The sequence below is a fragment of the Nicotiana tomentosiformis genome, chromosome 1 (assembly GCF_000390325.3).
Source record: "Nicotiana tomentosiformis chromosome 1, ASM39032v3, whole genome shotgun sequence".
Classification (NCBI taxonomy): domain Eukaryota; kingdom Viridiplantae; phylum Streptophyta; class Magnoliopsida; order Solanales; family Solanaceae; genus Nicotiana; species Nicotiana tomentosiformis.
In genome coordinates this window covers 117,500,838-117,514,321 of record NC_090812.1, presented here as the reverse complement: position 1 = coordinate 117,514,321, position 13,484 = coordinate 117,500,838, and the positions used below count along the sequence as shown (strand labels likewise).

General features: G+C 42.3%; 1 protein-coding gene across 1 annotated transcript; it reads right to left on the bottom strand.

Annotated features, from left to right (window-relative positions):
- Positions 1 to 11,640: 11,640 nt before the first annotated feature.
- On the bottom strand, positions 11,641 to 12,656 carry LOC138908956 (uncharacterized). The gene is made up of 2 exons (XM_070199788.1): positions 12,237 to 12,656; positions 11,641 to 11,748 (listed from the first exon to the last, which is right to left on the bottom strand). The coding sequence occupies exons 1-2, from the start codon at positions 12,654 to 12,656 to the stop codon at positions 11,641 to 11,643; spliced, it is 528 nt and encodes a 175-aa protein (XP_070055889.1).
- Between the last annotated feature and the right edge of the window lie 828 nt (positions 12,657 to 13,484).

Here is a 13,484-nt window from a genome sequence, read left to right as displayed (position 1 = left end):
TCGTACTACATTCTTTCTGCGGTCCGCAGAATCGTAACTACGACCGCACCTTGCTCTTCTGCGGTGCGCACAATTGTAACTGAGGCCACACAATAATTGTGCGGTCCGTACTTTTGGTAGACTTGAAATGCAGGTTCTCTGAACTTTGCTCTGACCCAGCTTCTGCGACCGCACAATTCATGTGCGGACCGCACTTTGCACCAATCTCTGATGGGTGTTTCTTCACAACTTGTGGCTGCAAATGATATTCTGCGGTTCGCACTTCTGAGCTTTTGTGCCTTTTTTGTCCTTGAGTTCAGATTACTTCTTCTTGAGTTGAATTTCATATCGGGGACTCATCTTCCAATATTCCTGCAATGAAGCACATTTCATCAGTTTTCGGGAACACAATTAAACGCTTTTGGACTAAAACGAAAGCTAAAGGTCACTAATAAGTAGTCAAAATTCCCACTTATCAACTCCCCCAAACTTAAGCTTTTGCTTCTCCTCAAGCAAATAAAGTAATTCCCACCTCCACAAGTTAAGAGTTATTCTAGCTAATCAAAGGTGAGTCATTTACTCATCAATTAGGACCAACAATTACCTACACCACTTATGAATTATCAACAAGGCAACAAGTTAAACTTCTAACCACATATAGTTCTAATGTGATACTTGAGCATCAAGAGTTGACTTTATTCATCAAGGAAGTTCGTACTTTCATGTAGGTCATTGTGAATCCCAAACTCCTCCTCCTCTACTCTCTGTTTGCCTACCTCACTTAAGAATTTAACACTCAATCCAAAGATTTGTGAAAGGTTCGCTCATCTCTCTCAAAAGAATGTCGCAAGTACGTATTTAAGTACCATAGGCCTGCCCCTCATGTAAATCACCACTAATATAAGCTCACTCGACTTGAAATCACGTAGGGCTTTTTCGGAATATAATGAAGGCTTTTGGACTAAGGTTGGATATGCTATGATAGAACGGGTTCATCTTTCCTTAAGCACTCAATTTGCTTTTCTCGGCTCATGCTTTGCCAATTCTTTGAGGCATTTTCGTTTCCTTAGGGGAAGTAGAGAGACTTAACATCACTCTTTATTGGTTCTGATATTCATTTTTTTTCCTTCTTTGATTTTTCCATGCTTTGCATAATTACTTTTCTTTGAATCCCTTTCAACTCTTCAACTTATTCACTTTCCTTTTGCATTTTACATTTTGTTCTTTCTTTTTCTTGCCTTTTCTTTCTCTTTATTTCTTTTCTCTTTTTTTCCTTGATACCTTTTTCAAACTCCTCGTCTCTTCCCCAAATTTACGCTTTTAGCCAATTATTTCACAAGAGTGTTACGAAAAGCTTGGATGCCAAGAGAGGGTCACGACAAAACGGGTAAAGGCTTGTAACATGGTTATCAAATGAGAAAGGTTTTAGGATCAAATAGGTTGACTAGGGATAACAACATTGGTGGACAAGGAGAGCCTACAATCACTTGATCAAGCTAGTCATGGAGAGCCTACAATCGCTTTTCAAGCCAAGCAAAACTTAAAATTTTGCCTAAAAACACATTCGGGGCAAGTCCTAGACCATTAGCACGGGTACTTGGACTTGGAACAACAACATCTCACCTCTCACGCAGCTAGATCGTTAAAGAGGATAGAGTCTAGGGCCCACACCGATCATATTCAAGATTGAAAATCACTATAGTTCGATTGAACCACTTGATGATTGTCTAAGTCAACACGAGAGTCACAAGTCACTAACTAGAGCTATTTCTTTCCAAAAACCATGTTTTAAATTATAAGCATGTAGTTAGTGTGTTGGTACCAAGTGACGCATGTTTGACTCTTTAAGTATGCCTCAATTAGGTCTTTTTTATTCATTACTATTACTATTATTACCTAAATACCAAAAACGGACTCAATCCCTTAAGAAGGTTGTCACGCCATCCATCATTGGTAAGAGCCATACGGTTCACACAAAAACCATCTTTGGAAAGAACTGTGGCATTAATAAAACCAAAGGTTTATTATCCACTAAAACATAAAAAGGAAGTTATTAAATCAAAAAGAAGCTACTAATTCAAAAAGAAGACAAACATAAAGATAAAGAAGCTATAAAGCAAACTATTGAAAGCATAATGAATATACATAATGAGAGATAAGATAGAATATATACATAATGAAGAAGTTGAAGAAAATAGTAACAAGTTAATTACAGGCCAAACGTCTCATAGTTATCAAAATACATACTCATCAAGATGTGTCAAAGAAACTCCACCCCCCTCCCCCCCCCCCAAATAAAACTAAGCATTGTCCCCAATGCTTAACAACATGAGAATAAAAGAAGGGTGAGAGTGAAGAAAACTTCCTATGGCTCTGTGTCCATCTCTGTGTCCCCAGCAGCAGCACGGACCTCGGCTGCATCCAAATGGATCTCATCATCCTCAAGTCCGGGAGTGGCTGGGTTAGTGAACATCTGATGTACTCCCTCGACAGTGTCAGCAGCAGTGTCTGGCTCCTCAGACTGGCTAGCTGGTGCTATAGGTGCTATAGGATTCGGGCCTGAGTGGTACGGGTCTATCAACATATCAAATGGAATATCTCCGACTGCTGCAATCTTGGTAACCTGTCACCGGAGCTTTTCCACTGACTTCTTGCAGGCCTATGACTTTCGTATCTTCTTCACTTCCTTTCCCAGCTCCTCTATGACTGACCCATGCTGTACTAGAGTGGCCATAATTATGTTCTAGTTGTCCAAGAGCTTCTTCAAGGATTCTTCAACTGTGGGGGGAATCTGGGGTGCCAGAGAGGATGACTGTACTGTAACATAACTGGATATGGAAGTAAGCTTTGCAGTAGCTATCTGCATGCAGTTGTTGAGGCTCGCTAGTATTTGGGAGACCCACAGTGCAGAGAGTAGAGTAGATGGCATAGGCACCGGCTTCAAAGCCGAGGTGGGAGGCACTGAGGTTGAAGGTGGAGGCATGGCAGTTGCACTGGCAGAAGGCTCTACTAAAGTGCAGGGCATATCTTCTGACTCTGCAACTACCACCGAAGGCTCATCAGACTGGCCTACGGTAGTAGTCGGCTGACCCTTTCTCTTCGGGTTCTTTGGATCCATTAGAGAATACCAAGAGAAGGGATTCTTTGCCCGAACCTTCGTGTCAAAATCTCTAGGCTCTACCCATGCATCCGTAAGGTACTCCGTGAGGGGGTTGGGATACGTGTAGGAAGTATCATGTTGCCTGGCGATCACTGACATGTTGGCCGATATCACGACACCCACATTGATTGGGTACCCGGCTATAATAGAGGCGACTAGAACTGCCCGTGGAATAGGTAAGTTTGTCTTGTTCTGGCATGGGTCTAGTCTGCTGCATACGAAGGTCTGCCATCCCTTCGCCTCGAAATTTAGGATGTTCCGCTGAATAGAAACCCCTGCAGTAATCCATGGTGGTGGTGGCCCTGGGGCTGTAAGAAGCTCAGCTTGCCATGGGCGAGCTGCGTCACCCATCACCAGCTTCTCCAAGTACTGTGCCGCCTCAACGTCCTAAAACCCTAAATGGGACTTCAGTGTGTGTTGGTCGAACCACACCTTCAGATTTCTCACTTTTGTAATTTAGGTCCCTTTCTTAATATGTACCACATTAGCATAGAACTCCCGGACCAAATACTCCTTGGTGTCCACAATCGATTGGGTGAACCACATCCACCCCTTCCTCTCCCGGAACTATTTCAACACTTCTATATTGTACTTGTCAAGAACTTTAAGTTGGAACTGTCGCTCAAGAGTGAGCGATCTCACCGGCCACCACCCACGGAAGCTGGTGAAGGTATCTAGACTCACAAAACGGTCCTCCCATACCTCTTTCTTCTTCGACTTCTCAAGGCCGGCAACTGTAGTATCACCCCCTCGGCCATCGTCTAGAATATCGTCAATAGTAGCTGCTGGTGCCTCAGGGACAGGTGTAAAACAGGGCTCTGAAGCCTGACTTGCACTCTCCAAACCCTCGGAAGTGCTATGTGAGGAGGAAGGCTTGTCCCAGAGTTGATACCTTCCCTGTGGCTGTTGTGGCTGTGATTGGACTGCAGGCTGCTCTTGATACCACTAACATGTTGGCCGACACAATGGCACCCATATTGATTAGGTACCCGACCATAATAGAGGCGACTAGAACTACCCATGGAATAGGTAAGTTTGTCTCATTCTGGTACGGGTCTAGTCTGCTACATACGAAGGTCTGCCATCCCTTCGCTTTGAAATTTAGAGTGTTCTGCTGAATAGGAACCCCTGCAGTGATCCATGGTGGTGGTGGCCTCAGGGTTACAAGAAGCCCAGCTAGCCATGGGCGAGCTGCATCACCCATCGCCAGCTTCTCCAAGTACTGTGCCGGCTCAACGTCCTCAAACCCCAAGTAGGATTTCAGTGTGTGTTGGTCGAACCACACCTTCAGATTTCTCACTTTTGTAACTTTGGTCCCTTTCTTAATATGTGCCACATTGGCATAGAATTCTCAGACCAAATACTCCTTGGTGTCCACAACCGATTGGGTGAACCACATCCATCCCTTCCTCTCTCGGAACTATCTCAACACTTCTGGATTGTACTTGTCAAGATCTTTCAGCTGGAACTATCGCTCATGAGTGAGCGATCTCACCGGCCACCACCCACGAAAGCTGGTGAAGGCAGCTAGACTCACAAAATGGTCCTTTTGGACTTCTTTCTTTTACGACCTCTCGAGGCCGGCAACTGTAGTATCACCCCCTCGTCCATCTTCTAGAATATCATCAACAGTAGCTATTGGTGCCTTAGGGAATGGTGTAGAAGAGGGCTCTGAAGCCTGACTTGCACTCTCCAAACCCTCGGAAGTGCTATGTGAGGAGGAAGGCTCGTATCGAAGGTTATACCTTCCATGTGGCTGTGATTGGATTGCAGGCTGCTCTTGCACTGAGTCGCTGTTACACTCTATATTTTTGTACGTAAAAATGCGTCGTAAGCAAACTAATGTAGGACCAAAAATGAGATAATATTTAAAAGTATATAAAGTAAGTTAATCATGTTACCTATGAGGTTACAAATATTGAAGATCATGAACAATATGTACAAAGAGGGTTGGACAGTTCAGAAGCTAAAGCAATTGTATAAAACAATGTTTCGTCGAAAGTCGACAAGTTGGGAATGTTATAACATGTACCTTTGGGGTGAGACTAGGGTGATTAACATGATAAAGAGATTATGTTATGATTTATATTAGTCGTATAACATCCGTGTGTTATGTTTTAATGTCAAGCGAGTTGTGGAACAAAAGTCGATGAAAGTCATCACAAGTTACACTCATAAGTTTTACTGAAACTTTGGGTCAAATGTAACTGCAATTTTCTCCCAATATACTTAGAGTTATGGGTTGTTCCACCCATAAAATTAAAGATCTATGAGTCTATTTTCCAATTCATTAAACCGTTTGTCAATATAACATCGGAGTAATGAGATATGGGCATTTTTGCGATACTGCGCAAGCTGCTAGGTGACAAGTAGGTGTGTCACCTACTTGCTTAAATGAAAGCCCAAAAATGGGCCATTTCGGGTCGTCCAAGGAGGCCTTTTAAAGGCCTATTTTCTTCATATATTAGACTTAAAATAGAGCATAATAACCAGACATAAGCTCTGCAAAGAATCCTCCCAAAAATTTCCCACAAACCCTAATTGATTTTCTCTCCCTTTCAAGTTCTAATTGGAGGTAAAACCTAGAGTTTGAAGAACCAAGATAGGAGCTGAGTTATCCAACAAATAAGGTGAGTTTACTGCTCTCTTTCATCCAGTTTTTCTTCTGTAAATTCATGGTAAGTCGTTCTATACTTGTAAGAACTCACGGGACGGTGATCGGAAGCCGTGAGTTCGAGTTATTCACTTGTAGCGGACTGTTTTGTGGACTGTTTTGTGTTGCTGTTGGGCTGTGTGTTTTACTACTGTTTTGTGGTGTTTTGGAGGAGGAAGGGAGTGTAAAAAAACCATATAAATGTAGGGTGGTTGGCTGGTCTTTCGTCATAACATTTTCGGGTCGTTTGACACTACTACGGTGGTCGTTTTGTGTATGAAGAGATTTGGGTGTGTTGGGCTGTTTTGTAGTATTTGATGGTGTATATAGGGCTGGAAAATGATGTATATATGTTTTCATTGTTCTGTTCTTGCATTGTTGGTGTTATCTTGAATTTGGAGGAAGTAAGGATTATAGGGGAGATGCTGCCCGTTTTAATACAAAATAAGTTTGTCGTTCGTTGTGCGATAGTTGTAACTTTCATAACTTAACGATAGTATTATTATCATTCTTGTAGATTAAGGTGCGAAGAGGTGAGTTCAAATTGGTGATTGGAAAGATTGTGATAAGGTATGTTAAGGCTAAGCCTTCCTTCATTTTGGCATGATCTCGTAGCTACATGTGTTAGTAATGAGACAAAAAGAGAAGTTCATATTCATGAATTTATTCACACTATTCTAGTCTCATAAGTTACAATATTATTCCTTATCGAGACTCTATATTCAATTTTAGTATTGTCTTCTTCCAGTCAAGAGAGCAGCAAGCCTATATATACAGTATTACAGTATTTTCATTACCATCGAGCTATAATCGATGGGCAGGCCCCTATTGGGCAACCTCTGATCAGATGGAAAGTTATATACCGAGCCTACTGTGGCCGAGCGCCTATGAGCGAGCCCAGCATGGTCGAGATACATAGCCTAGTATGGCCGAGCGCCTATGAGCGAGCCTACTATGGCAGAGCAGTTATATATACCGAGCCTTATAAGGCCGTACAATTATTTTACTTACTATATTGAAGGAGTTTAGTCACTATCAGCAGGTAAGTATATCTCCAGATCATCTTTGACTTCCAGTTACTTCCAGTTATTATATTATCAGTTCAGTTTCAATTTTCAGTTATGTTATTGCCTTACATACTCGGTACATTATTTCGTACTGACATCCCTTTTCCGGGGACGCTGCATTTCATGCATGCAGGTTCAGATAGACAGACGAGTAGACCTCCTCAGTAGGTGTTTCCAGAGTTTAGCCTGATCGGTAAGCTCCACATCCTTCGGAGTTATCGGGTCTAGGTTTTTGTGTGCATCTTATGTATGTATTTATATATATAATATGGGTAGGTCGGGGCCCTGTTCCGATCACAATACATCTATCAGTAGAGGCTTGTAGACATATCCTGTTGGTTAGTGCAGTATGTTGGGTTTGTAGGCCTGGTATGTATATTTGATGGTTTGTCAGCTGTAGTAGCTATGATGGCCTTGTCGGCCTAGCTTTATATTGATGTTTAGTTAGCGCTAGTTTCCATTCAGTTTTATATTTTGCTTCACAAATTGTCTTGCAAGGTGGCCCCATGGCCAAAGTATGAAATTATATGTTCAGAGTCCCTTAGTCACAATTTGGTACGCCAGGTTAGGTAAGGCACCGGGTGCTTGTCTCGCTCCTAGGTTCAGGGCATGACAGTCGCCCTTCGATGTTTCCTGATATGGGGCATATGAACTATATTCGGAGGGCTTGGGCTATCTTCCTCAGCCTGCTGTAGCTTTCTTGGTGATTATCTTCTGGAGGGAGAGGGGAAAGTGCTTTTTCCTCGACCTTTGGAAGGTTCACCCCTCCCCTTTGAAGTATCACTGCGGCCATGAGATCTAACCATTTTTTGTAACAAGCAACAACATCAGTCAGTTGTAGTTCAATTGCAAACAGACAGTAAAACATAGTTGAGAATATATTTCCATGGTGGAGAAGTGCCTCCCGCTTAATTACAAGTGCGACCGCAGACTGGGTTGGACGGACCATATAATTTGAACTTGCGACGCAGAAATGGAACTGCGGTCCGCACAATTTTGAGTTCAACCGCAGGATTGAAGTGCGGTCCGCACAATTATGTTTGCGGCCGCACATTAGATTTCCCAAAAGTGCCAACTCTCTGATTACAGAGATTGGCATGTTATGTGGCTGCACACAGTTTTCTGTGACTACGGTGGAATTTTTGCAGTCCGCACAATTTGAAGTGCGGCCGCAGAATCATGCTTGACCAAAAAACCCTATTCTCTACTTCTGCAGACCACACAATTTCTTGTGCGGCTGCAGATTTTAAAACCAAATCGATCAGACTTCTAGGGTTTTAAAGTTTTGCACATATTCAACAAGATATTAACAATTAAGCATGCCAATCAATTTAGCCAGTTCCCATAAAGCAATTAGCAATTGACCCATTACAGATCAAATCCCACATGGTAGTAAAATTGAAATCTATTGACAAATGGCCTAAACTACCTAAAACAAATTGCAGATTAAACTAAAAAAATTGAAAAATTCTATGTGTAATTGAAGTATACCAGATATGAAGGAGTGCAACTAAATGATCACAGATGTGGATAGAGTGCGGCAGATGATTGAACAGATGAATTCCAAGATTTAGAATTTAGAGTGCTCATAGAGGGAAAAACTTACTACAGTAGCCTTAGGCTACTATTTATACTTGCGGGCAGACTTGGTGAACAAAGGAGGAGTGCGGCCGCAGAATTTCTTCTACGGTCCGCACTCTGTTACCTGGAGGCTCAATAGCCTTTGTTGATCTGCGGTCCGCACAATTTGTGGTACGACCATAGATTTTGGTTGCGGAGCGCAAAATTTGATGTACGGCCACAGATTGGCCATTTCTCTGACAGACCAAACTTCAGAGAGTTTGCATTTTTGCTTTCCAAGTCGCAGTTGCTTTCTGCTATAGCACTCCTAATTGTGCGGTCCGCACTTTTTCCACACTTAGCCAATTTTTTTAGCACAGTTCCTGTAAAGCACACTCATTTTTGCAACACACTTCAAATACAGTTAGCACAAAATAACACCTATCTACAAAAGAAGAAAAGAAAAAGAAAAAGAAAACATGGGTTGCCTCCCAAGAAGCGCCTGATTTAAAGTCGCGGCACGACACAGATTACCATCACTTCAAATGAATAACTGCCACCACGTGGCCATCATTAGCTTGTCCTAAATAATGCTTCATCGAGTGACCATTGACACGGAATACCTCATCATTTTTTTCTTCAAGTCCAATGCACCAAAAGGTGTCACACCCACAATTTCAAAAGGACCACTCCATTTGGATTTCAGCTTTCCGGGAAACATCTTCAATCGTAAGTTGAACAACAAAACAAGATCACCCACCTTGAACTCCTTATTTCGGATGTATTTGTCATGAAGGTACTTCATTCTCTCTTTTTTCAAGGACGAACTTGCATATGCATGGTATCGAAACTCATCCAATTCATTCAAATATGCAACCCGCAAGTTAGCGGCTGCATCTCAATCAAGATTCAACTTCTTTAAAGCCCACATAGCTTTGTGCTCAAGTTCCACCGGAATATGACAAGCTTTGACAAACACCAACCGGTATGAAGACATCCCGATAGGAGTTTTGAAAGCAGTCCGATAAGCCCATAATGCATCATCAAGATTCTTTGACAGATCCGTCCGGTTAGCATTTACTATTTTGGACAAGATACTCTTTATCTCCTGGTTGGAGACTTCCACTTGACCGCTATCTTGAGGATGATAGGGAGTCGTAACTTTATGAGTGATACCATACTTGCTAAGCAAAGTGTCAAAATCCTTGTTGCAAAAATGCGACCCCCCATCGCTTATGATAGCCCGCAGAGTACCAAATCTTGTGAAAATATTCTTCTTCAAGAACGCCACCACACTCCTCGCTTTATTGTTGGGTAGAGCAACGACCTTAACCCATTTAGACACATAATCAACTGCGACAAGAATGTAGGTATTTTCACAAGAACTCACAAAAGGTCCCATGAAGTCAATACCCCACACATCAAAGATATTGATCTCCAAAATGGTAGTGAGAGGCATTTCATTCTTCTTCGAGATTCCACCAGCTCGTTGACATTCATCACATCTTTTCACCATATCACTTGCATCTTTGTAGAGAGTGGGCTAATAGAAACCACAACTTAACACTTTAACCATTGTTCTTGCTCCGCCATGGTGACCACCATAAGGCGAAGAATGGCAAGCCTCAAGAATAATATTTTTCTCTTCATTTGGTACACATCTTCTAATTATCCCATCCGTGCAAATCCGGAAGAGGTAAGGCTCATCCCAATAATAATCTTGACAATCTCATTTGAGCTTCTTCCTTTAATTTTAAGAGAACTCATCCGGGATGATTCCACACACAAGGAAGTTTGCTAAATCGGAGAACCATGTCACCTCCTTCATTGAAATGGCCAAGAGTTGCTCATCGGGGAAGGAGTCATTGATTTCAAGGCCATCATGTGGCCTCCCCTCCTCCTCCAAAATGAGACAAGTGGTCCGCCACTTGATTTTCACTCCCTTATCGATCTTGAATGTCAATATCAAATTCTTGCAACAATAGCACCCATCTCATCAACATAGCTTTTAAATCTTTCTTGCTCATAAGATAACGAAGTGTCGCATGGTCCATATGAACAATAACCTTTGCACTCATCACGTACGGGCGGAACTTCTCAATTGCAAACACAATGGCAAGGAGCTCTTTCTCTGTAACGGTGTAATTCACTTGGGCATCATTCATGGTCTTACTAGCATAGTAGACCAGATGAAAAATCTTGTTGATACGTTGCCCCAAAACTGCTCCAACCACTACATCACTAGCATCGCACATGAGCTGAAAAGGAATACTCCAATTACAGTGGTGATAATGGGAGTAGTAGTCAACTTAAACTTTTGCAATTCAAAGGCTCTCATGAAATCATCATTGAAGTGAAATTTAGCATATTTCTCTAAAAGCTTACACAAGGGGTTCACCACTTTGGAAAAATCTTGTATGAAGTGCCGGTAGAACCCCGCGTGACCCAAGAAACTTCTCACGCCATTTACTGATGTTAGAGGTGGAAATTTAGAAATCACCTCTATCTTCGCCTTGTAGACCTCAATGCCTTTCTTTGAAATTTTGTGGCCAAGGACAATGCCCTCCTCGACCATGAAATGACATTTCTCCCAATTCAACACCAAGTTCGTTTCTTCATACCTTGCCAATACTTTATCCAAATTTGCCAAGCAATCATCAAAGGAATCCCCGACTACCGAAAAGTCATCCATGAAGACTTCAATGTAGTCCTCAACCATATCTGTAAAGATCGCCATTATACCCCGTTGAAAAGTTGCCAGTGCATTGCATAAACTAAATGGCATCCGCTTGAAAGCGAAAGTGCCATAGGGACAAGTGAAAGTTGTTTTCTCTTGATCTTTCGGGGCAATAAGTATTTGGTTATAGCCCGAATATATATCTAGAAAGTAATAGAAAGCACGGCCGGCCAACCTATCAAGCATTTGGTCAAGAAAGGGGAGTGGGAAATGGTCTTTCCTTGTGAGTTTGTTTAGCTTCCGGTAGTCCATACACACTCTCCATCCGGTCACCGTTCTTGTTGGATTCAACTCGTTCTTATAATTTGTGACCATAGTTATGCCCCCCTTATTTGGAACACATTGCACCAGAGAAGTCCACGAACTATCAGAAATGGGGTAGGCAACCTCGACATCTAACCACTTGATGATCTCCTTTTGACCACGTCTTGCATGGCTTCATTGAGTCTCTTTTGATGTTCAATGGAGGGTTTGGAATCTTTCTCTAAGTTAGTCTTGTGCATGCAAATGCGGGGCTTATTCCCCGAATATCCGCCAAAGTCCACCCAATAGCTTTCTTCCTCTTGTGGAGCACCGCCAATGTCGAGTCAACCTGCATGTTAGTCAAACAAGAGGAAAGAATAACTGGTAAAGTAGAACAAGGCCCAAGGAATTCATACCTGAGATGTGGAGGCAATGGCTTCAACTCCAAGATAGGAGGCTCTTCAATTGAAGGCTTTGTAGGAGGGGTTTTCCTATTCTCAAGATCCAAGGAAAGTTTCGGGGGTGCATAGTTGTACTACCCCATTCCTTGCAAAGAATTAACACATTCCATGAAGCCATCCATCTCGTCATCATCAAAATTGAGCAATACGGCCTCCAACATATCACCCACATTAATCGTTGCACTTGTATCATCAATAATCACATCGGTCACCAAGTCCACGAAAGAACAAACTTCATTGCTATTCGGTTGCCTCATAGATTTGCACACATGGAACACCACCTTTTCATCACCCACCCAAAAAGTGAGTTCTCTGGCTTGCACATCAACAAGATCCTTCCCGTAGCAAGGAAAGGTCTACCAAGAAAAATCGGCACCTCATAGTCCACTTCACAATCAATAATAACAAAATCCGTCAGGAGAATGAACTTGTCAACTAGAACCAATACATCTTCAATCACCCCCAATGGTCTCTTTATTGTACGATCGACCATTTGTAATCTCATAGATGTGGGTCTTGGTTGCCCAATTTTCAATGTCTTGAAAACTGAATAGGGCATTAAATTGATACTTTTCCCAATATCACAAAGAGCTTTTGCAAACTCAGCACGTCCAATGGTACAAGGGATTGTGAAAGCACCAGGATCTTCCAACTTAGGAGCCATTAAATGAATAACTGCACTCACTTGGCGAGTGATTTTGATAGTTTCAAAATTCATCGACCGCTTCTTTGTCACCAAGTCCTTCATAAATTTGGCATAATCGGGTATTTTCTCTAAGGATTCAACTAATGTCATATTTATTGAGAGACTCTGCATTATATCAATTAACTTTTTGAATTGATTCTCGCCATTTTTCTTGGCAAGCCTTTGAGGATAGGGAGGAGGTGGCATAGGCAATGGTGCCTTAGCCTTTTGCACTACCGGTTCCGGTATGTCAATCACATGATCCCTAGACGGGTTCACATCCTCTTGGGTCTCTTCCACCGCGTCATCAATATCAGGCCGCACTTCATTATTTTCTTACACTATATTGGTCGGGATCTCCTCTTCTTCTACCACTTGCTCATCATCCACCAGCTGCCTTTGACTCGAGATGGGTGCATTCCCACCTCTTCCACTTCTTGTAGTAATGGCTATGGCATGCCCCGTATTGTTTTCACCCTTCGGGTTCACCACCGTATCACTTGGTAGTGCCCCTTAGGATGAGAATGTAATGCTTGAGAGATTTGACCCATTTGTACCTCTAGATTGCGGATCGATGTGTTGTGTGAAACAAGTTGGGCATCAGAATCGCCATTCTTGTCCATAATTTGTTTGAACATGTTCTCAATACGACCCATTTCATTTTTGGATGAACTAGGACCATGGTAAGGATAAGGAGGTGGGTTGCTCGGTTGTTAAGACATCGGGGGCCTTTGAAAACCCGACCCCCGATTTCCTTGATTGTTTTTCCACCCGCATTGGTTGTTGACTCCCTAATTGCCTTGGTTATTATTGTTATGCCAATTACCTTGGCTATTGCTTCCACTCTAATTGCCTTGATTGTTATTATTCGAATTGCCTTGATTGTTTCTACCACTCCAATTACGTTGATTTTGAGAATTCCAATTGCGTTGATTGTTT